This window comes from Hoplias malabaricus, chromosome 7 (assembly GCF_029633855.1).
Source record: "Hoplias malabaricus isolate fHopMal1 chromosome 7, fHopMal1.hap1, whole genome shotgun sequence".
Lineage (NCBI taxonomy): Eukaryota > Metazoa > Chordata > Actinopteri > Characiformes > Erythrinidae > Hoplias > Hoplias malabaricus.
The window spans coordinates 34,022,840-34,046,117 of record NC_089806.1 but is presented as its reverse complement, the minus strand read 5'-3'; the positions used below and the strand labels follow the sequence as shown (position 1 = coordinate 34,046,117).

Below are 23,278 nucleotides of genomic sequence, written 5' to 3'. Positions count from 1 at the left end.
GTGTCTGCGTGGGTTTCCTCCGGGGCCTCCGGTTTCCTCCCACAGTCCAAAAACATGGAGGGTAGGTGAAGGCTTCTCCAACAACTGTCCTGGTGTGTAAATGAATATCTGTTTGTGTGAGTGAATGTGTGTGTGCCCAGATATGGATTGGCACTCTGTCCTGGGTGAACTCCTACTGCCCGATGCAGTCCTCCAGGGGGACGGTCATTTCTGGTCGAGAGTACGCTGCTTCTCGCCAGTGTGTGTGTGGATTGAGCGTTCTGAGCAGTGTGGATTGTAAAGCGGCCTTTGGTGTCTAGAAAGACGCTATATAAGTGTAACGATAGATAGATAGAAATGCTGGAAACCCGTCTGAAGTGTTTACGGGAGACAAATAACTGCTTTGCCAAAAGTGCTACAAAACTAAACAAAATTATTCTAGCGAGATAATTTGAATTAAGATCATGCAGCTGTATTGCTGACATAAGCACATGCCTTTTTAGTGTTATACTGAAAGTTGGCCAGATTTCAACATCCAAGCTGGATGAACATAACTTTACTCATGACAAATAAAAATCCTCCAGGAGTGCTGATACTGCAGTGAAATAAAAACATCTTATTAAGGAAGTTAGAAGTTTTCAAAGAGCCATTATTAGCAAACATGACCATATAGAGCTATCTGTGAAAAAACAAAACATTTAAATTGAATCATGGAGAGTGTGATATTATGGCACCCACAAACCACTGTGGAGTCATAGTATTTCCACACTGTGCCCCAAGTGACATAGCGTCCAGCAGCTCCACCTCAAGTGACACAGCTCCAAGTGACGCAGCGTCTAGCAGCTCCTCCCTAAGTGACATATCGTCCAGCAGCACCACTCCGAGTAACACAGTGCCAGCCCCGGCTTTAACACCCACACCCACTGCTCCAGCTCTTAGTGTCAGTAGCCACTACAGATCCAGCCTAGAATGTGGCAGAGGTACCTGCAGGACATGGCAGGTCGATTTCCAGTCTGGTCCCCGGGCCTGTCTCCAGTGTAGTCCCTGGGCCAGTCATACATATGCCCATCTGAACTTTTTTTGTGTATGGCCACCTGGTAGCCTTTAAAACAAATATTTGTTTTATTAATATTTTGTTGCGGGCGGCACGGTGGTGCAGCAGGTAGTGTCGCAGTCACACAGCTCCAAGGACCTGGAGGTTGTGGGTTCGATTCCCGCTCCGGGTGACTGTCTGTGAGGAGTTGGTGTGTTCTCCCCGTGTCCGCGTGGGTTTCCTCCGGGTGCTCCGGTTTCCTCCCACAGTCCAAAAAACACATGTTGCAGGTGGACTGGCGACTCGAAAGTGTCCGTAGGTGTGAGTGAATGTGTGTGTGTCTGTGTTACCCTGTGAAGGACTGGCGTCCCCTCCAGGGTGTATTCCCGCCTTGCGCCCAATGATTCCAGGTAGGCTCTGGACCCCCCGCGACCCTAAATTCGATAAGCGGTTACAGATGATGGATGGATAATATTTTGTTTGTTTTTCTAGTTGTTTCTAAAGTCTTCATCTCAAGTAGAGCGTATGTCTGTTTTAGTCTTTGTTCCAGTGTGAGATTCTTGGACTTTTTCAATGTTTTGCTTTGGTCTATGACTCTGTGTTTGTCTCTGGGTCTTGACTGGTTTCAGTCCAGTGTTTGTCTCTTGGTTTATCTTTGTCTTAGTTCATACATTTATTTCATTGGATAGTCTCTGTTTCTGTTCAGTGTTATTTTCCTTGAGGTTTGCTTCCTGTCTTTATATTATTTAGGTTGATTTTACTCTTACTCTTACTCTTATTCTTACTCTGTGTTCCTTAATTTATTTATTTTCTCTCTTGGCTCAGCGTCTTGGTTTAGTTAATATTTTGTTTGTTGTCAGCTTAGTTAATTTTTTTTTAATGTTTATTTTCTATATTTATTTGTGACGTATTTAATTCCTTCATATTATTCTCTTGTTTAATAAACTGGCATCTTAGCCCTACACCAAATCCTGACACACTGATTACATCCCAGAAAGATCCAGTCAGTTTCCTCCTGACATATGCAGTCCATTAAAAGAAAGAACGGAAGTAAGAATGTCTTCTTGATTTCAATGTCCCATACCAATGTAATGAATTTTAATACAGCCCTGCCACAAACCTTTAGGAAATTTTATAAAACAAACACCTCATGGAACTTACTTGTAACTTACTCACTCACATACTCACTTGTAGTAATTGTTTTAGTAGGGGTGCTTCACAAGAAGAATATGTGAAAACACCTCATGAACAGGCTTGTAACTTGCTCAATCACATACTCACTCACTTTTACTAACTACTTTACAAGGGATGCTCTTCAGTTCTTCACCAAAGGAAATGGGTAGACACCTCATAGAACTGGCTTGTAATTTGTTCACTCCCATACACCCACAGGTTTAGGAAATTTTAAACAAGCAGTGTTATTCAGAAATGACACCATGTGCCCTACTTGAGAATTATACGTATTTTCACTTCTTTGTTAATCATAAATATTAATAATATTAACTTAAAAAAGGTTACATATGTTGCTAGTAAGATTGGTGTCTTATAACTAGGACCTGTTTCACGTTCATGTTCCAAGTGGCTATTTGTAGAACGAGCTGTTTTTTTTTTACATATGGCTTGACACCTGAACTCTGGTCTGGTAATATCTGAGGAAGGACATGTGCCAGGAATCTGCATGTCCGTTAATCCAGAGTTGTTATAGACTCTGTGGGGTTTCTTGTCCTATTAAGTTGATGAATTGTCTGTGGAATATTATATTCCTTATATAATATTCTCATGACGCATGTTAATCAAATAACTGTCATCTATTTATGGCAATGGACGGTCAGTCCAGTGAGAAACGCTGCATGTGAAACTGCCACGGATTTGGGAAAGTTGTAGGACACCCCGGGAGCTGCGCCAGCTAAAAAGAACTTCCTCCCCGTTTCTAAAACATGGCTATAAAAGCAACGCCGAACTCGTGAGTACAGCCTGATCTCACAAGACGACAAGGCAGCCGGCAAAATTTGAGACATAACAGCCGCTACTTATAATAGCTATAGCTGCTGTTTACGTTAACTATCTTTTAGTCGTCGTTGAAAACAATGAAGAATTTCATAGGAGTGGTCATGGCGCTCGTGTTTCTGAGGGCACGAGGGGGAAAGCCAAATAACGGTTACTGCCTTCAGGATAGCTGCTTTACCCTTCACGCAGGAACCGTGGATTTTAATTCGGCAACAAAGTCTTGTGAAAGTAAACAGGGGACTTTAATGACCGTGCGAACGACAGAGGTAAACGATGGCATTTTAGATATATTGGCAGGATTTGATGGACATGTTTGGATTGGTCTGATTCACCGGGGAGACAGCTGCGCAGATCCTTCACTTGATCTAAAAGGATATACCTGGGTAACGGGGGATAGTCAGACTCGTTTCAAAAACTGGAAAAGCAACGCACCAGTTTGTTCTCAGCAATGCGTTTCAGCATCCAAAGATGACGCAAAATGGACGGAAAGACTTTGTAATGACACCAAAGGCATTAAAGGATATTTGTGTGAACACAATAACACTAACAAATGTGAACGTCTTACTTCCAAATCAACGGTTCTGTATGAAACGTCTTTTGAGTTTTCGAGAGAGAACCTTGCTGAAGTGCCCAATCTCAGCAATGCCACACGGATGGACCTTGGAACCAAGCACATCTGTTTAGAGGGCAAGTGGCTTGACGCACCTTGGAACTGTGAAGTGTACAGAGGTGGTTGTGAACATAAGTGTGACAAAAAGAACAAAACTTTCATCTGCACCTGCCCACCTGGCTACAAACTTGGAAATAATGCGGTCAGCTGTGAAAAGACACAGCACGACCCATGTCGAAATGCGGGCTGTTCACATACCTGCTTACCAAGGGGAAATGATTATGAATGTCTGTGTCATCAGGGATTTGCACTTGATAAGGATGGAAAGACCTGCAAAGATATCAATGAGTGTGAAGATGAAAGACAGTGCTTAGGAAGAAACGTCCAGTGTATAAACACAATCGGTAGCTTTGAATGTCTCTGTATGAAGGGCTTTAAGAAGGAACAAAACACCTGTGAAGATGATGACGAATGTGAATCTGCACCCTGCGAACAAGAATGCATTAATACTGTAGGCAGTTATTATTGTGAATGTTGGGAGGGATACAAAGTGTTGCCAGAGGACAAACATAAATGTGAACGTTTCTGCGCACACCAGCAATGCCTGGCTGTGGACTGTGACCCCAACATCCCCTCACAGTGTAATTGCCCACGAGGGTTCATTCTAGAGGAGACACCAATGGGTCTTTATTGCACGGACATTGATGAATGTGACATGCTTTATTGTGACCAAGAATGCTACAACACATTTGGAGGTTACATTTGTTCTTGCTATGAAGGATATAAACTGTCAGGTACTGAATGTTTGAAGATTCTGGAGGGCTCAGATACAACAACTATCAGCAACTTTACTCCTGCTCCAACTGACGCACCCACTTCCTTTTCAGCCGGAGTTCTTCTTGCAATCATTATATGCATTGCTGCAGTAATTCTACTCGTGGTTTGTCTTGCCTATCACAATATGAAATGTTGTGGGAAAACAGACAGCATAAATTTAGACAAAGTCCCCAGGGAAGTGCATGATTTGCAGCAAGTGAACGTATGAAGACTATCCATGGGAAACATTCTTATTATATTAAGGATTCTTATAATTAGATGCTGTGCTTGGAATTGACTCCAGGCTTCATAGAAATATTTCTCATATGTGTTTTACAAGTTACATTTAGTGAATTTTATCACAAACTTGGCAGCTTAGAGCTTAGAGAAGGAGTATATTAATCATGTTAAAATACAACACAAAATCATGTAATGAAATACATGGTAACTCACTGAAACACACACACACACAGACACACACACTGTTTTCATGCATTGTGGGGCCATTACAGAGGATTCAATTAATTGTAGGGAGTTAAACTTTTCCATAAGAACTTCTAGCTTGGGGAGTGAGTAAATCCTGAGAATTGAGCTCAGAATGTTTTCAGCACTTTTCCTAGGATTAAAATTAGAATCATGTATATGCTCAAGAGTCAACTCCAAGTTTTTTTAATCATTGGCAAATTTAATAAACCCTAAGACAGGGAGTCGTAAAATCTACCTTTTTTTTTTAACTCAATCGCAGTCGGGTGGACCGTTGTGATGAGAAATGAAAAAAAAAAACTCTTCTTAGGTATTGTACTTTTGTAAAGTTTCGCAAACAACATTTATATAGTTAGCAGCTGTAAACTGGTTGTTTTCTATTTTCTTTGGTTTTGGCAATGCTAATGTTTGTTTAATGTTAACGATTTTACTCATAATGCTGCTTTTGGTCCCCACAATGTGATATATTTTTGGTACACACACACACACACACACACACACACACACACACACACACACACACACACAAACATATAGACATACAAACATATAGACATACACAAAACATCCTTAAAGCAATACATGCTTTGCATATGTTTTTAGTATTTGGGAGATCAAAGGGTTTTACCCAACTGAATAGATTGTGAAGACAATGATGAATGTATACTCTTGGTTTATTTTTTGTTTACTCCTTAAACTCTTATGTCATTTATTTATTCAAAGTAAAAATGACTACATCAATCCACACTCTGAAATGTGTTTTGAAGCTAGATTAACAGTGTTAAATGATTCTTTAAACACTCCAAACAAATGAAGCAAAAGATAAAAACATTACAAATACCTGCCTAAAAATGGCATACTTAAATTATGCTATTTTGTAACCACTAATGTGTATGTTTATATTTTGGCCACCTTTCTAATACAACTGATATATATTTATATGGTTAGTAGTATGCGTCATATGTGATATACTTTGAATGTACTGTATATTGTCATTTTAAAAGTGACTATTTGGACATGGTCTTGTTCATTTGTATTAATTAAATTTATTTTTATTTTATATATTATATTTTCACACACTTTAATGTGTTTCAGAGTTCAGTCCGGCAGCTCAGAGAAATATACTTCAATTGTATAAGAAAAGTGGTGAAAATAACATGACTACTTTGTGTATTTTAAGTGTAACTTAATATCATTTAAATTACATAATAGTAGTGATTTAGTATAAATTAGTGTTTCCAAAATAACATACTTTAAGCACACCAATTTTCCATAAGGGATGTTATGGTAGGTGGCAGATATCAAATGTATTGCTGTACATAATTGAACAGAACAGCACACTCCTGCTGGCTTGGCTTCTTCCACTTGGATATCCAAATGATGTACAATAACATTGCTCTTTTTCAAATATTTCTGTACTTTGCTTTACGGTGGGTACCGTTGGGTAGCGTTGCTGTCACACAGCTGAGCTTGTCTGATCAATCCCCACCTCATTCATTCATTCATTGTCTGTAAGCGCTTATCCAGTTCAGGGTGGTGTCTGGAGCCTACCCAGAATCATTGGGCGCAAGGCAGGAACACACACTGGAGGGGGCGCCAGTCCTTCACAAGGCAACACACACACACACATTCACTTACGCACTCACACTTACGGACATTTTTGTGTCGCCAATCCAACTACCAATGTGTGTTTTTGGACTGTGGGAGGAAGCTGGAGCACCCGGAGGAAACCCACGTGGACACAGGGAGAACACACCACACTCCTCACAGATAGTCACCCGAGTGGGACTTGAACCCACCTGCTGCACCACCATGCCACCCAATCCTGTGATGCCCTGTAACATGCAGAGTGTGCTCCTGCCTTGAGGCCAGTGATTTCAGGTATGCTCCGTACCCACTGCGATTACGAACAGGAAGAAGTGCTTACAGGAAATTGATTGTTTCTTTGTTGGTTCTGACCATAGCTTTTGTTGCTCCTGTGCATTTCTCCTGCATCCAAAATGCCAGCTTCAAGAACCCACAGTTTGATTATAATCTAGTAGATCACAGACCTTGGTATTTGGCATATTATATATTGTTATTTGTGCAATGTTTGTATAATCAGTGTATATAGTTTTATAGGAAATCGTAAAAATGTAAAAATTCTTCTAACCTTTGAGCACTTTGCGTACATGTAAGGTACACACTTTTTTGCTGACCATAATTTTATTACATTCAAACATAACAATGACAAATGATAATTTGGGATAACCATAAATACACTTGTATACACATAAATATTCTCAACTTCATATGACATTCTGCATTTTAAATTTTGTATTATTAATTCTGAGAGGGAGACTTACTTTCTGGCCCTGAATTTGCCACCCTTATTACTAAGTAGATGGACAGTTTCATATGAACAGAGCCTACCATTTTTACATTACAGTTAATGTCTTGACAGCACCATCTGTTGGCATAAATCTACAAAGCTGTTGTTGATGTAACTATTTTACCATTATATCCTTTTTATTAACCTCATAATAATCAGTGTGGTATATTGGTATATGTCTAAAGGCATAATATTTGTAATGATGGATCTATATGTGAAAGGGTACAAATAACGTACACTTAAATGGTGCAATAAATTGGGAATAATTTCATTGAGAATCATATCATTGAAATCAATAATTGTTGAAGCTACTTACAATTTTCACACATCCCTTGTATTTTATTTGCACACATTTAGCTGTTGTTTCAAATAGGATTTTACTCTCTGATGTATTTCACCCATTATACACTTCAAGTATTAATTTAATTTTAATCTAACCAGTTTTGCAGGACCTTTACACACCCCAGTACCCACAGTGTCACATTTTCATTGAGCTTTTCCACTGGAGCACTGGTAGTGTAAAGTTTTGCTAATATTTTATATATATGGCACTTTGTAAATATGCTGGCAAATATTAAGATATTAAGATAAATAAAAAATGTATAAATGTGTTTCTTAATTGGTTTTCATTTATTGATAAAATGTTATGAGATGATAATTACAAAATAAAATATAATACGTTATTTTTATTAGTTCACGGGAAATAAGGAATACAATTCTGTCACATTTATATATAAGTACTGAAATAAACTATATGGTCTTTTTGCATCTTTGTGTGACCTTTTGTTATCCCCCTCATAGTCCCATCCCCTATTCCCACCAATCATCCCCGCACTTACATCAAACCCCTCCTGAAGTACCCCGTTGAGGTTCCTCACAAGAGAGGTGAAGTTAATAAAACCAGGTTAGACATTGGCCATGTTCCTTTAGATGCAGCAACCCTGGACAACCTGTCCAAGGAGTTTAAACCTCCAAAGCATATGGGTCTTAAAAAAAGAATGCTGTACTCTCTGCACCCCAGTGATGCTGTGGTCATAGCAAATCCTCAACTTAACAGACAGCAGACATCTTGCTAAAAAGGTGTCGGATGGTTTGGGTGACAAAGGCCAGAACATTGACTGGATCAGCCACAAATGCTGTTAAAAACTACTGATTGGGGTCAAATAACTAAATGCAGGCAGATAAAGGGAGAATCAGCTGCAGATTTCTGTGAAAGGTTTGAAAGAGTTTTCTTGTGTCACTCAGGTATAGACACATACAATAGTGGCAACTTTGGTGATACAGCAGAAGGTCCTCATTTTACACAGCTGGTAGAATCTTTGAGACCAGATGTTAGACAGGCCCTGGTGACATCACTTCCTAACTGGCATAATGGGGTAAAATTAAAAGTGAACTTGACAGGCTGGACCTTGACTTCGACCAACAACAGCTTAAGATCATCTGTGTTCTATAAACTTTCCAGAATCTTTTCACTGCTTGAGGACACAGATGAAGAGTTCACCATGTTTTTCAACAAACATGCCGTCACTGACCTTCATGTTAATGATTCCCTGATGATTTGGAATAAGAAATCCTGATACATATGTAAGGGCACTTACTGATTTAATTTGCAAGCACCTTTCAGATATTTTGGGTTGATGTAATTAAGGCAGATGATAATTAAGAAAAACTTTTTGAAGGAATTTGCCTTTTAGGTCTAATATTAATAAACTATTGTTACCTGAATAAATTTTGATATATTTAAGGCCTTCTTAGGTCTTGAAAATATTCTTACACTGATATTTCCAAAACCACTACACGATCTGCTTAACTTGGGTAACGTGATATTGTACTCCTTTAGTGCAACAACGTTGTCTGAACAAAAGGGGGAACATTAGTTAAATACTGAAGGTAGCCATAAAATAAATACTGGTCTAAAGGTCATGGTGAACTAACATGACAAGTTTTTCTGGGTTTATTAGATATGAATGTAAGGAAACATGGAAACATTTCTTACTGTAAATAGATCAACTTTGCCCCAGAATGTACTGCGAGGGAAAGCTATAGAGGAGGTGGGTGAAGCATAGGGCCTCAGGGAAGATCCATGGTTTTTAGGCTTTGGTGGCCACCCCTGTTGGTGAAGATTTCAACACACTGTGTTTAACCATACCAGCCCCCTCTGAGGGAGATATGGTGCGGCAGAGTATATCTTAATTGCAGATAAACTTCTGACCTGTGAACAGTTTACTGTGGAAGTATCTCAACCAGAGCCAGACAGTGCTCCTGCTTATCCAGCATCTGAATGATCTTCACACTTCTGACCAAAACTACAATGATTGAAGAGCTGAGTGTCCACGGCGTCAACCAGACTTTAAGATAATGTTCTTCAAGGCATTATGCACACATCTTGGCCATTTGATGCTTACAGAGCTGAGGAGTTCTGTAAACAGTGTTGAAGCCAATTTTTAAGATCTTAGATATGGATATATTTTAAGGATATTTCCATGACAAGACATAACATTATGGAGATGGCGCTGTTCTATTCTCTGTACAGGTGTCATATTTGTAATGATAATACAATTTTGTGATTCTCCATTAGGGAGAATCAAAGGGGGAATTGAAAGAAACTATATGGTCTTTTTGCATATTTGTGTGACCTTTTGTTATCTCCCTCATAGTCCCATCCCGCATTCCCACCTATCATACCCCCACTTACATCATACCCCTCCTTTCACACCTCTTCTTACCCTTCCTCCCTCTATCTTATCTCTTTCTTTCTTTGATTATCTTCATCATACCCCTCCACTCATTCCTCTTCTTCTATCTATTTTCTTCTTAATTTGATCATCACCCTTATCACACCTACCCCTCCTATCACTCCCATTCTTCCTCCTACACCTTCCCTGATTCCAACTTCTCTCACCTTTTCCACCCTTCCTCTGTCTTACACATATTCTTCATCACACTCATTCTACATACCTCTCCTCTCACTCCTCTTCTTCCTCCTACTCCTCCCCCAAATTACCCCTTCCCCCAATCCCCAATGTATATATAAATCTCCTAAAATATTTGGTGTTAGACTGAATTGAGTACAGAACTGGCTATAGACTGAACTGGTGACAAACTGAAGACCAAGCTGTGCCCGTGCTTTTCTGCATGCACGTGAGGAAACCTCTGAACCTCCAGTTTCCAAACTTCAGATCATCCTGAGATAGAATGTGATCACCCAGTTGTACTCATACATGATCCTGTGTATGCGTGAATAAACTCCAGGTGACGCAGGACTCCAGTCTATTGACTCTTCAATGCCGAATTTCGAACAGTACTGACTCAGAATGCTTTACAAACATTTTGTATTCTTTTTTATTTATGTTGTTACGCGATCAAAGTGGTTGTTGTGGTACAGTGGTCACAGGTGAGAGCCTTGGGTTTGATTCCAGGTCTAGGCAAACAGTCTGTGCTACACCAATAAGAGTCCTTGGGCAAGACTCATAACACTGCGTTGGCCTACCTGTAATACCAGTCACCTTGTAAGGCACACTGGATAATCTACCAAAAAAGCCATAAATGTAAATGTAAGCAATCAGTGAAAGGAAAGTAAACATGAATATGTTATATAAACATGTCCAGGGCTTTGATTATAAATAAACATAAGGAGGTCCATTGTTCAAGTGAGAATTCGACCTTAACTCTTATTGATAAAGAGTGCTAGCTACAGCCTCTGTCCATTAACATATGATCATTGAAATTACATATGACATTCATATAAAATATGGGATGCGATTTGGTTTATGGTCTCGGCCACAAAACCACTGTGAATGGTTTCACGAAGACTGATATAGACATATGTCATAAATTACCTGTTGAAGGTTTCCTGAAGAATCGTCCAGAATGTTGTAAATTTAATGTGTAACAATGTATTCTGTGGCAAGAGCAACAATAATAACAAGACACTGACAAATTGCAGACGAGAGCATGAGAAAAAGCTTTACCTCACATAAGTAGGCTTTGTCTCAGACAAGCCACCCCTGAATTGATTATCATGTTCAAGGGTTTCAGCCTCTGTGGCCACCAAAGTTTTACAGTTTACTAAAATATCAGAATATTTTTAAACAATGAGAGGAGAGGAGATGCTTGCTGTAAAGGAAAATGTAATAAATATTCATTAGAGTCCTAGATCTTTTCTATACTCTTCACACATTTTCTATACTTTTTATTCTGAAGAGCTGAGGGTATTTGAATCTAAAATATGGTCTGGACATTACTCCTAAACAGTATGTTTTAGGGCCATGGCATTGAAAAATACATAAATAAGATTCGAAGAATAAAGTCAGAATTCTGAGAATAATGTCGGAATAATTCAGAAAATAATCGTAGAATACTTCTGAGATTAAAGCTTGAATAATTCTGAGAATAAAGTCAGAATATTTAGAGAAATACCATTTTGGGTTATTATTTATTATGAAATTCAGACAGACTCACAGTCTGTGCTCCATAGAGTGAGTTGTGAAAGAAGCAGTCAGTGAAGTGAACAGAATTATTTATTAAACGAATCCACACGACATGGCGACTAACTTAGAATTATTATCTCAGAATTATTCTGTGATTATTCTCAGAATTATTCTGTGATTATTCTCAGAATTATTCCTATATCCCTGAGAGCAAGGAGACGTATAATACTAATTATAAATACACTACTACTAATAATATTAATTATAACCTGGTTCTGATGTCACAGAGGACTGAGTATTCATTCATTATCTGTAACTGCTTATCCAGTTCAGGGTCGCTGTGTGTCCAGAGCCTACCTGGAATCATTGGCTGCAAGGCGGGAATACATCCTGGAGGGATGTATTCCCCAGGGCAACACACACAGTTTTTTTTTTTTTTTTTGAGTCGCCAATCCACCTACCAACGTGTGTTTTTGGACTGTTGGAGGAAACCTACATGAACACGGGGAGAACACACCAAACTCCTCACAGACAGTCACCCGGAGCGGGTATGGAACACAACCTCCAGGCCCCTGGAGCTGTGTGACTGCGACACTACCTGCTGCACCACCGTGCCGCCCCAGGGTGGGTTGTGTCTGCCCCATTATACGTGCAGCGAATTATTCCGACATTATTCGCAGAATTCTGACATTATTCTATGAATCTTTTTTTTTGTTTTCATTGACGTGGCCCTAAAACTCAGTCGTATAAAGGCCTTCAATGGAAAGAATGAGGGTCTTATGCAGCGAATCGTTCCCTTCACCTCCAGTTGGTGGCGACAATCATAAAGTTCTTTCAAACACCGTTCCACACGAAGAAGACATTAATGTGGCTGCCATTCTAACCGTGTAAGTTAGCGGCGGGGACAAAGCTCGAAGCCATAAAACTCATTGAGATTGAAATTACCAGAATTTTCACAGGATTAAAGGTAAACCTGCTTGTGTAAATATTGCGTTGAAAGAGCCATGAGGGTCAGTGAGGTGGGTAGGAAACTTAAGGTTAGCCGAAACGCTTTAGCTTATTCGGTGATGTGCGGAACTGAGAAACTGACTTTAGTGTCCCTCCGGTCTCCAGCTGCACTGACCTCATAGTAAAAGCTGATGAGAATAACATTAAAACGTATCGTGATTAACGTTAATAGTTTCCACATAGGCTCGTTCGTTAACGTAGTTTAGTGATGATTTTGCTGTGTTGTTGTTCCACGAATCCGAGGCTAGCTAGCGATAGCTTGCTCCCAGATGAACAGCTCAGTCTTATCGGTTTCTCAGTGTTGTGAACTAGGCTGAAGTTGGCTTGTTCAGTTTCATTTTCGGAAGTTCCGAAACTGCTGTAAAACTTAAAGTGGAATGGGATAATTTGAGGAGCGGGACACTAAAACCAACTTTGGCCTCCATTTTGTCAATAAACGAACGGAATAATAAATCATAAGGTCCTAAACGGGCGATTCAAATTTTGTTTTTTGAACGTCTGCATTTGATTTCTTCAGTTTTCCATTATTCTGCCTCTAAGTTGCTGTTGTGTGTTTTTTTTTTGCGGGGTCAGCGATTGCGTCCAGCAGAGATTTACAGGTTCTGCTTCTTGGCAAATGAAGGAGAACAAGGAGAACTCCACTCCTGTCAGTTTGACCACAAATCTGGACCACATCAAGCCATGTTGGTACTGGGACAAGAAGGACCTAGCCCACACTCCGTCCCAGTCCGAGGGCCTGGACCCGGCCACTGAGGCCAGATACAGGAGAGAGGGAGCAAGGTTTATATTTGACGTGGGAACTCGACTAGGACTGTATCCTTTAATGTTTCTATATTTATTTCATTTCATCACAAACAAAATGTGTGAGTGATTTCAAGCAAATGCTCTTTCTACAGTTTGATGTGAGATGATCACTATCTGTTTTCCTTGACTGCCGCTACTGTAACAGACACTATGATACTTTGGCCACTGGAATTATATACTTCCACCGTTTTTACATGTTTCATTCTTTTAAGCAGTTTCCACGATATGTAAGTATGAATTTTCTTTGTTTTAGTGCTTTGAGATATTTTAATATAATATTCAAAATTGATGCCATAATACTATTGACTCAGTGATTTTAAAAATAACACTTTTTCTTTAAACCTTCTTTTAGTGATGTAAATGGGCACTTTTTTTAGTGACATCATATCTTTGTGATTACTGCATATGCCAATACTTCTGCCATTCTAATTATGGCAATGAAGAAGCATTAGCTCATAAGTTACTCCCAGCAATAGAATGGGAATATGTCATTTTTAAAGCAAAACCATTTTCATCTTTCTAGAAATTTATAAAGATAAGATGACAATTTTATTGCTGTAAAAATTAAGCTTCTTTTCTGCCTGCACAAAGCAATATAACATGCACTCTTCTAACAATAAAAGCATATCCAGTTTCTTAAATAAAATCTTCTTGGTAATTTGTTCACTTCCTCAAGCATTATTAAAATTGAGCAACCTAATTAAAGTCAAATTAACCTTCTGTACTGCAATATCTAACTTAGAAGGTGTTTCTCTCAAAGTATGAGTTGTTTATAATTATATTAAGTAATTAAAGTTTGTTTCCAAGTCGACTCAAAAAGTGTCCGTAGATGCGAGTGAATGTGTGTGTGTCTGTGTTGCCCTGTGAAGGACTGGCGCCCCCTCCAGGGTGTATTCCTGCCTTGCACCCAATGATTCCAGGTAGGCTCTGGACCCACCACGACCCTGAATTGGATAAGGGTTACAGATAATGAATGAATGAATGAATGAATGAATGTTTCCAAGTCTGCTTTTATGAGTTTTGTTCTGGCTTTGTTTTAGAATTTTATAACATGTTTGTAGGTTTATAGGCTGTGCAATATCAAATTGCTCTAAAAAACAAATAGATGGAGCATTTTCCAGCTTTTACTTTCTTTGCAAAATTCCTTGTTTTATTTATTTATTTATTTTAAATCAGAAAGCATATTACTGGTCCACTGCTTCGTAACCCTTTATTCTTTCTGCTTTTTCATGTGTTTTAGCATGATAAGCCCATGGACATTATCACAGTTCATACAGAATAACCTACTATTCTTTGGTTCCAGCTGGGAATTAAACTATTGGGTTCAAGAACCTGTACTTGTTAGTGGAAATGCACTAAACCATTCAAATTTTGGTGCGCAAACAGGAATGGAACCCATTTCTCATTGATGGAAAAGGGCTATCAGACACTCCCTGCTGTCTTGTGTTGTTGCTAGATCACGTGTGTATGTGGTGGAGTAATACTTGAAGGAATTCTGTCCCATTGTTGTGTAGCATTGGAACTCTTAGCCTTGATGGGTCAGAACTCACTGTGGTATAAGATGGAATAGAAAATTCTAATAAAATCATGTCACATGTTAGGACATTACTTCTTGTAAAATATAGGCATGTTTTGCAAAGACTTGTCTTTAAGCTTGTTATTGGTTGCTAATCAAACCAGAAGTCCTGTTAAGGTGACATTAAAAATAATAATAAGGTCCTGGAGGTAGTACCTTCTGATAAGCACACAAACAGCCATTAAATATATGTAATTTGTGTTGAATACACATGATGAAATTATTCCATTATGAGGTTGAATAATTAGATCTGGATTACAAATGGCATTCTGACTCATTTGAAATGGGCTCCATATATTTAGGGAATGTATTTCTCCACATTGCAGAGCTTCAGTGTATTGGCCATATTCCTATGAAGAATGTATAAGCGTTTAAGTGTTACTCTTAAATGCCTGTGTCAGAAGTGGGTATACCTAAATGTAGCTCAGTGTAAATATGAGACATATAGGGTTGGTTGCCCAGGTGGAGATTAAGCCTAGTCCTGGACTATATCTTCATTTTAACGGAAAATCTCAATTCCGAAATCACAATTCAAGATGCTATGTAGTCCAGGACTAGGTTTATTCCGTCTGGGAAAGTACCCCATTGGGTATGGTGTAAAGGTGAGTGATGCTGAATAGTTAGTTAAGCAAGAGGAGCTAAAGCACTGGGTAAAAAAATTGCATGCAATCTACTGCCACTGTCCCAGCAAAATTTAGCATTTCTAAAGTAGTGTTTGTGAGAATAAGAAAACGTGTTTAATGTTAAATGTAATGTTTTTGTAATGCAGAATTCTTGGACCATTTCTATTTGTCCATTTATCATGCAATTTTGTGAACACAAGCCACTTTCTGTAGTGTAAAACAACTGTAAAAATGAACATACCAGGTATTGTCCCAAAAGTGTTAATATACTGCTGCAGCAGTAGATATTTACAAAAAAATCAGAGTATCAAGAACCTCACTGTCTTTCATGCTTGAAGTAAAATTTCACCTAGGTCTAAATCATGTAGAATGACTTTTTTGTCCCCTTTCATTTTGAATCTCTAGGTGACAGGTGCTTGCTGTTTATTCTTGGCTGGAAAAGTTGAGGAGACACCAAAGAAGTGTAAAGACATTATCAAAACTGCTCGCAGCCTGCTTAATGATGTGCAGTTTGCCCAGTTTGGGGATGATCCAAAGGTGAGCACTGAACTAATAAGGTCAAAGCTAGCAAAGCATGTAGGGTAATCTGTAAGAATTTGAAACCACATACAATGTTTCTTTTGATTCTACTCCAGCTCATAATGTTACATTAGAAATGGAACAGCAACTATGTGGACACATTACTGAATTATGTTTAATTTGAGCAAATTTAAATATAGGCCTTGCTGTAGTCTCATGTCATGTCAATTTGAATTCTGTTGCTGATGTCAGTGAGCCAAAATGTTTAGACTTGGAGAAAAAGTCATGTGCCTTTTCATTAGGCAAGGTCACATGAAGTGTTGCATGAAACATGACAGATGTTGCATTTGAGGACTTTGTTTTTTTAATTTGGCAGAGTACTGGGTTAGAGACGTTTTGTGCTAAATCTAAAAAAATGGTCTAAAAATGCTAATTTCTATAAGAGAGTTATATTATATATGATATTTATAAATAGGAAGAAGTTATGGTGTTGGAGAGAATATTGCTGCAGACAATCAAGTTTGATCTGCAAGTCGAGCACCCATATCAGTTTCTTCTGCGTTACGCCAAACAACTGAAAGGTAATGAGTATGGTCACTGTTTAACAGTCATTCTAGATGAGTTTTAGGCTTATTTCTTAGTCCCAATTTATTCTGTAATTTCCAGGAGACAAGAATAAAGTGCAGAAACTGGTGCAAATGGCCTGGACCTTTGTGAACGACAGGTTAGTATCTTTTTGCCATTTTTGTGACTCCTCAGACGTTTGTTTTCTTTTCACTTAAAATAAAAATGCTTTCAGGCTGCAATTTCTTGTACTATAATTATAATTTGACCTATTAAATTTGATTGTTTTCCTCTCTATTTCTAGCCTCTGCACAATGCTGTCCCTTCAGTGGGAGCCAGAGATCATAGCTGTTGCTGTCATGTATTTGGCAGGCCGTCTGTGTAAATTTGACATCCAGGAATGGACATCTAAGCAGTCGTCCCGCCGTTGGTGGGAACAGTTTGTGCAAGATGTCCCTGTAGAGCTTTTGGAGGGTAGGAGGAGTTGGATATATAAAATCTCTTAAGATTTAAAGCAGTTAAGGCAGCTCTTAGTGTTTTAACCAGCTGTGGAGTACTATAACATAATTTCAAGCATGTCACAGTTTAAATGAATACATTCAAGCATGATAGATGAGTAGGTTCTTATATATCAATAGTTATGTGAGATAGTGTGGCCCAAATGGGACACTAATTTTTCTTTTTTTATCAGCTCCACTGACCATACATTATGTGTACTACACTGTGTTTCTACAATCATGAACACTGGATGCTGTTGGCTGGAAATTTTTGGTTGGTTGACTGACTATTCTCAGTCTACTAGTGACAGTGAGGGCTTTAAAAACTCTAGCAGACTCGCTGTTTCTGATCCACTTAAACCAGCACAACACACACTAACACATCACCACCACACCAGTGTCACTGCAGTGCTGAGAATCTACTACCCCAATCATAGCCACTCTGTGGGTGTCCTGACCATTGAAGAACAGGGTGAAATGGTGATGATGATAATGTCTATAATTATAGGAGGAGAATTTTTGACCGAGCATGCAGCATAGGAAATTATCATGCACAAACCACCATGGTTGTTTTAATGTATTTTGTTTCTTTTGCAGATATCTGCCACCAAATCTTAGACCTGTATTCCCAGGGCAAACAGCCTATTCCACAGCAGCCTCAAATGCAGGAAAAAGACAAGCCACCACCGCCTCCTACAGCCCAGTCTGGAGGACTGAACACTGCATCTCTACCCCCACCTAAGAAAAACTCCCCCAAAGCCAGTCCTCCTCGCCAGCTTAAGCGGCAGCATGTGAGTGGAATTTTTCTCTGAAGGTTTTAAAGTGTCTGTGTATTAGGACTGCAACTAATAATTATATTTATTTGATTGGTGGAGAAAAGAGGCAAGGCTTAAAGGCCATTGGGCTTGATCTTTAAGTATGTTTCCCTTTGATTAAGCCTGTGTCTTGGCCTCCTATAATAATGCCCTTGCTGCCTACCTTTGTGTCCATATGGATTATATTTAGAGACTGTTACTTGTCATATTTTAAAACTGCACTGTAAATTTTACACCATTTTTTTACAGTGTGTATTTTAAACAACAAGTTAAATGTAGTAAATGTGAGGCAGGGTCTTCTATATAAATGTATATAACAGCCCAACTTCACACCAGTCACCTTCAGTTTATTCTTTAGGTTAAAGTTGTGTATTTTCCTATCAGCTGTAGCTGCTTATAGACATTAATAATAACTGATAAAATTCCAGCCTGTATGGCAAACACTGAAATGAGAGTCTTTAACTCTCAGAGTTTTCACACAGAGCTTTCACTCTTTTAATAAATAAGTGATATTAGGAATATTTTGAAGTTTGAATAATCATTTAAGTAAAGGTTTAAACAAAACAAGACTTAAATGAACAATAAATCCTGCACTGTCTTGTTTTTCTGTTTGCATTATATAAAGTAATAAAAGTCATCATGTAAGATTAATAAACTAATCTAACTAAAAAGAAAGCAATCGATTCCAGGGACTGGGTACCGTATTTGTCTTAAATCACATGTTTAAAGGGTGAAAGTAGACTTAAGAGTCTTTGGGGTGTTTCTGTTGCTTCATCTGGACATTACCCAAACTCTGAGTCAATGAGCTCTCACAGTTTCCCCTCACTGTGGCTGTCTTAAATACACAAAAACACATGATTGCACACAGACACAGAACCGAAATTGTGCAAACAGGACACCTCATATCTCTGAAATGCTTGAGTTATCATTCACATACGTAAACAACGCCCTGATTTATTTGAAGAACGGGGCTCTATCAAAGTCTGATCTTCACAACACATGTTTGTGGAAGTGTTTAATTCAGTAGAAATGCTGTGAAGCAGGCAGTTCATGGGACTAAACCCACCAACCTAACAGCGATATTGGCTACACCCTCCAAACTGATGTCAAACTGAGGCCAAATAAACAATTAGCATAAACATTTATTTGCAGTTATTGATGCACAAGGGGGTTACACCAGATAATACTGAAAGAAAAGGTTCATGTACGTAGCCACTCAGAGGTGAATTATAGGATTATTTTTTATTTTTATTTTATGATTTTTTTTTTAATTGTTTGATTTTTACCACTTTGTTAAGTTTGCGTGATATTTATGCAGAAATATATAAAATTCTAAATGGTCAGTAAACGTTGAAGCAGCAGTGTGTATCGAAAAGGAAGACTCTTCCATAGATCCTATGGTTTGAGTTAGATGTGGTGTTCATTGACTAAGGCTATTCCATTTCCCTAGGAGGTTTGCTGGCTTCATTATCTATATCTTCCATTATAACAATATTATTCTGATCTTGGGCCCATTTATAATCTGTGATTAATTGTATGAATATGTGTTTACATTAGGGCTGTCGCGGTCAAAGAATGTCCCAAGCTGTGTTTTATCAGGGTTCAAAACTGAGATATGCAATATTATTGCTCCAATTACTTAATTCATCCTGATTCTAGTGCTACACTCCTTATTGTCACATGGAACCAATCTGAACTGTTCCTTTTGAGGCTTCTCCATGACTCTGTGCTGGTGGAGGCAGTTGGGCTTCGATAGCTGGATTATAGGTAGCTAAATGATCTCAGATTTCCCAGTTTCACAGCGACTTTTCTGGTACAGATTTTGCATATTGCCTCGTCTGAATTGCTTGGCTCTCCCTGTTCATTTGGTTGAAAGCTGAAACGCTTCCAAACTGTCGAGGTTGCGTTTGGTTTTGTGACTAGGTTTGCTGCCAAATTATAAAACAAAGACTGGCACTCAGCCAATTGGGAAAACATTCATTACACACACACACACACCAAAGTGTAAAACAAGAAAGGCCATGCAATGAAAGGTAAATGTGTATATGTATACACTGCGCTGTTGTCACACTGCGCTGGTGACGGTTCTTGCCATTCCTTGGGGTTGGCTGGTTAATAGTGCGGTTTTAACGATTATTGCAGCAGCCCAGGTTTACATTATTTTCTGGAGAAAGGCTTCTCTTCATTAAGCTTTGAAATGAGTTCTTTAATTATGAACGTCACATCTTGCATTGCTCTCTTATGTTTTGTAAACATTACCTTACTTTTGTTTCTTAGGTTTCTCCTAAAGAAGATTCAAAAGTTACTACAGGTATGGGAAGCATGTTTCATCTCTGTTTAAAGACTTTGTAAATAGCTTTTAATGAATTGTTTTGATGTTTTTGATGTATTTTATTGGCATTATGTTTCCTTTTTTTAACATTTATTTATTTTTAAACATAAATTTGATAAAATATATTGTTCAAATGGTGGATTCTTCTCTCTCTGTGAACCCTGGGAATTCTGGGAAGCTGAATCTGCAGCCATGCCTAATTTCATGAAGACACAGTGAGGTATTTACCTACTATTACATCAGAAGTGGGCAGTGCTTTTTGGTTTGAAGAAGACCACATACAAACCTGGTGTTCAGTGTAGGGATACTTGTCTTTGCCTCTCCATCCCTGACTCTGAAGAGGCTCCCTGCATCTCTTCCCAATGGGGAAAACAATGGAGGAGGTGGCTGCTTACAGGGGGTCAGTAATTCTGATGCACAGAATCCCAAAGTTCAGAGAGTAGAGCGGCCAATGGCAAGCAGGTCCTCAGCTTTCTACACACTGTCTGCAAACAGGGTTGGGGTCCCATTATCTGTGGGGCTCTCTTCCACACCAAAGTTTCTCAGAGGGCTCCCAAGGCCTCAATATCACAATGTTACTATCACACACACTTTGCATGCCTTCCTCTAAAATGCTTTTTGACAATGGCAATTGACTGTGTGTGTGTAATTATTTTTTTTTCCTCCTCTCCAGATCAAGTTGGCTCTAAAATACCACGACTAGAGAGTCCAATGCCTCCTTTACCAGTGTCTCAGCCTCCTGGTAAGAATATTGGATATCATTTAAAAATATAGTTAAAAGATTCAATTTAAATTAGTCTTTTTAAGTGTTTACAAATAAGTTTAATTCATATTTTCTAAATAAAAGCCACTCTATTATTCTCAAGAATAATTTAAATGAATAGTAGTAGATATATCGGTGGCTGATATATTATTTGCAGATATGTGGATTTTTTTTAGCTACTGTTATAGCTCGTTTTTTGTGCTTGCGCATATACACTGATGCGTGTAAATTGTCTGCCGTGTGGACGTTTTTCACAGTTTGTCCTGTGACAACAAGAATTTGTTTTGCTTTAATCCAATTTGAATATTCTTTTAATTACAAAAAGATTAAATTATAGGTTATTATCGGTATCGGCATTCCTAATGAATAGGCACAGATACAATGAAAAAAATTTTTGGATTTTATGTTTTTCCATCTAAAGACTAACCACATCTTCTCCATTCAGATCGCAAAGGCCCACCTTCAGCTCCAGCCCCTCCTGCAGAGGCAGAGACAACATCCTCAGCTGACTCAGAATTATCCAAAGCACCTCCCCTGCCCCATGGGGCTCCACCCCCTCTGCCTCACCGCCCACCACCTCCACCCCCCTCCAGTTACATCATGGGGATGTCCACCTCCAGCTCTTACATGTCGGGCGAGGGCTTCCAAAGTTTGCAGTCTATGATGAAAACAGAGACTCCATCCTATGCCCCCATGCCCCCCTCTTATGCAATGCCTTATCACCCACACGTTTACCCTCCTCCAAACCCCCCACCCCCAGGCCCGCCACCACCAGCAAATTACCCTCCTCCCAACCTTCCGCCACCGACACCGTCTTACCCCCCACCAGGCTACAATCACAGCTACCCCCCTCCACCCCCCCGCATGCCACCAGGACATGCGGTGCCTCCCCCAGGAATGGGTTTGCCTCCTGCTGGATATCCACCTCCACCAGTCCCCCCAGGCCAGCCTCAGGTACCCATGCCTCCTGGCATGCCACCAGTGGCAGGAATGAATCGTGGAGGCTGGATGAGATGAAAGGCACGCAGTGGACTTTCATATTAGTGTAAAGATTGTCAACGGATGCCATAAAGGACAGCTGGACACTGCTTCAGAATAAAATTCTGCAGAATTTTTCACCTGTCTCAGGAAGGTCATTGCATTGTAATATGGGTTTCAGAAGTCTTCAAATACAGTATGAACCTTTTGTATGAATTTTGCCTGTATTCTGTTGTAAGGATGTAGGTATAGAATCCTCATGTTTAAAACAGCAAGTCATATTACATCTGTATAATTTAGACCTATATTCATAAAGATACTCTGACTAGCAGTGAAGATTTAGGATCTGCGAACCTTTATACAGACCTGGCTTGTCACTTAAATTTTCAGCATAATCTAAATAGTAAAAGACAAATAGATTTAGGTTCAATGTCAAAGGACAGCTCAGTTCTAGCAACTCAACAGTGCTCATTGTGTACATCAAGTAATCATATTTACCCTTTTTTTGCTTTGCAGTGTTTAAATGGATTTGGAAAAGGAGCTACTACACTAGGCAAAAATGTTAGAATCACGTTTGATTGCCCCAGGATTTTTTTTTACCTCATTAAATAAAAATTTTAAAAATGAAAAAAAAAAAAAAAAAGAATAAATTTTTTAAAAAATCATATGTAGTATGTTGTTCTTCCCGTTTAACTTGCATATTTTTAAGACATGGATTTTACTAATGAAAAACAACTTTCCACAGAAAGCTGCTTCCCATGGTTGCCAGATCAGCGTACATGAAATACAAATTATTTGTTGGCTATGTCACTAAATTGATAATGCAAACCCATACCAAAAATGAATGGATAAATTTAATTTAAAGGCAGTCATCTAGATTTTTTTGTCATTCATCACTGAATTACATTTGTCTGATCATGCATCCTGAATGTGTATGAAGGTGTATGAAACCAAGCACCTAGGCATGCAGACTGCTCCTACAAACATTTGTGAAAAAATTGGTTGCTCTCAGGATCTCAGTGAATTCCAGCATGATACTGTGATAGGATGCTACCTGTGCAAATCCAGTC

The 23,278-nt window shown here is 38.9% G+C and overlaps 2 protein-coding genes across 3 annotated transcripts; both read left to right on the top strand.

Annotated features, from left to right (window-relative positions):
* Positions 1–2,986: 2,986 nt before the first annotated feature.
* thbd (thrombomodulin) lies at positions 2,987–7,922 on the top strand. Its single transcript, XM_066677394.1, has one exon. It carries the CDS (start codon positions 3,100–3,102, stop codon positions 4,672–4,674), a length of 1,575 nt encoding a protein of 524 aa, XP_066533491.1. The 5' UTR covers positions 2,987–3,099; the 3' UTR covers positions 4,675–7,922.
* Positions 7,923–12,537: 4,615 nt separating this feature from the next.
* Positions 12,538–22,807, top strand: ccnk (cyclin K). 2 transcript variants are annotated; one of them, XM_066676977.1, is made up of 11 exons: positions 12,538–12,616; positions 13,311–13,550; positions 13,687–13,768; positions 16,146–16,277; positions 16,735–16,840; positions 16,926–16,983; positions 17,128–17,297; positions 17,918–18,111; positions 20,413–20,446; positions 21,141–21,209; positions 21,676–22,807. In XM_066676977.1, the coding sequence occupies exons 2-11, from the start codon at positions 13,354–13,356 to the stop codon at positions 22,245–22,247; spliced, it is 1,614 nt and encodes a 537-aa protein (XP_066533074.1). In that variant the 5' UTR covers positions 12,538–12,616; positions 13,311–13,353; the 3' UTR covers positions 22,248–22,807. The 2 variants fall into 2 exon arrangements, with proteins under 2 accessions (XP_066533074.1, XP_066533073.1); XM_066676976.1 differs by having other exon boundaries at positions 12,550–12,696.
* Positions 22,808–23,278: the final 471 nt, after the last annotated feature.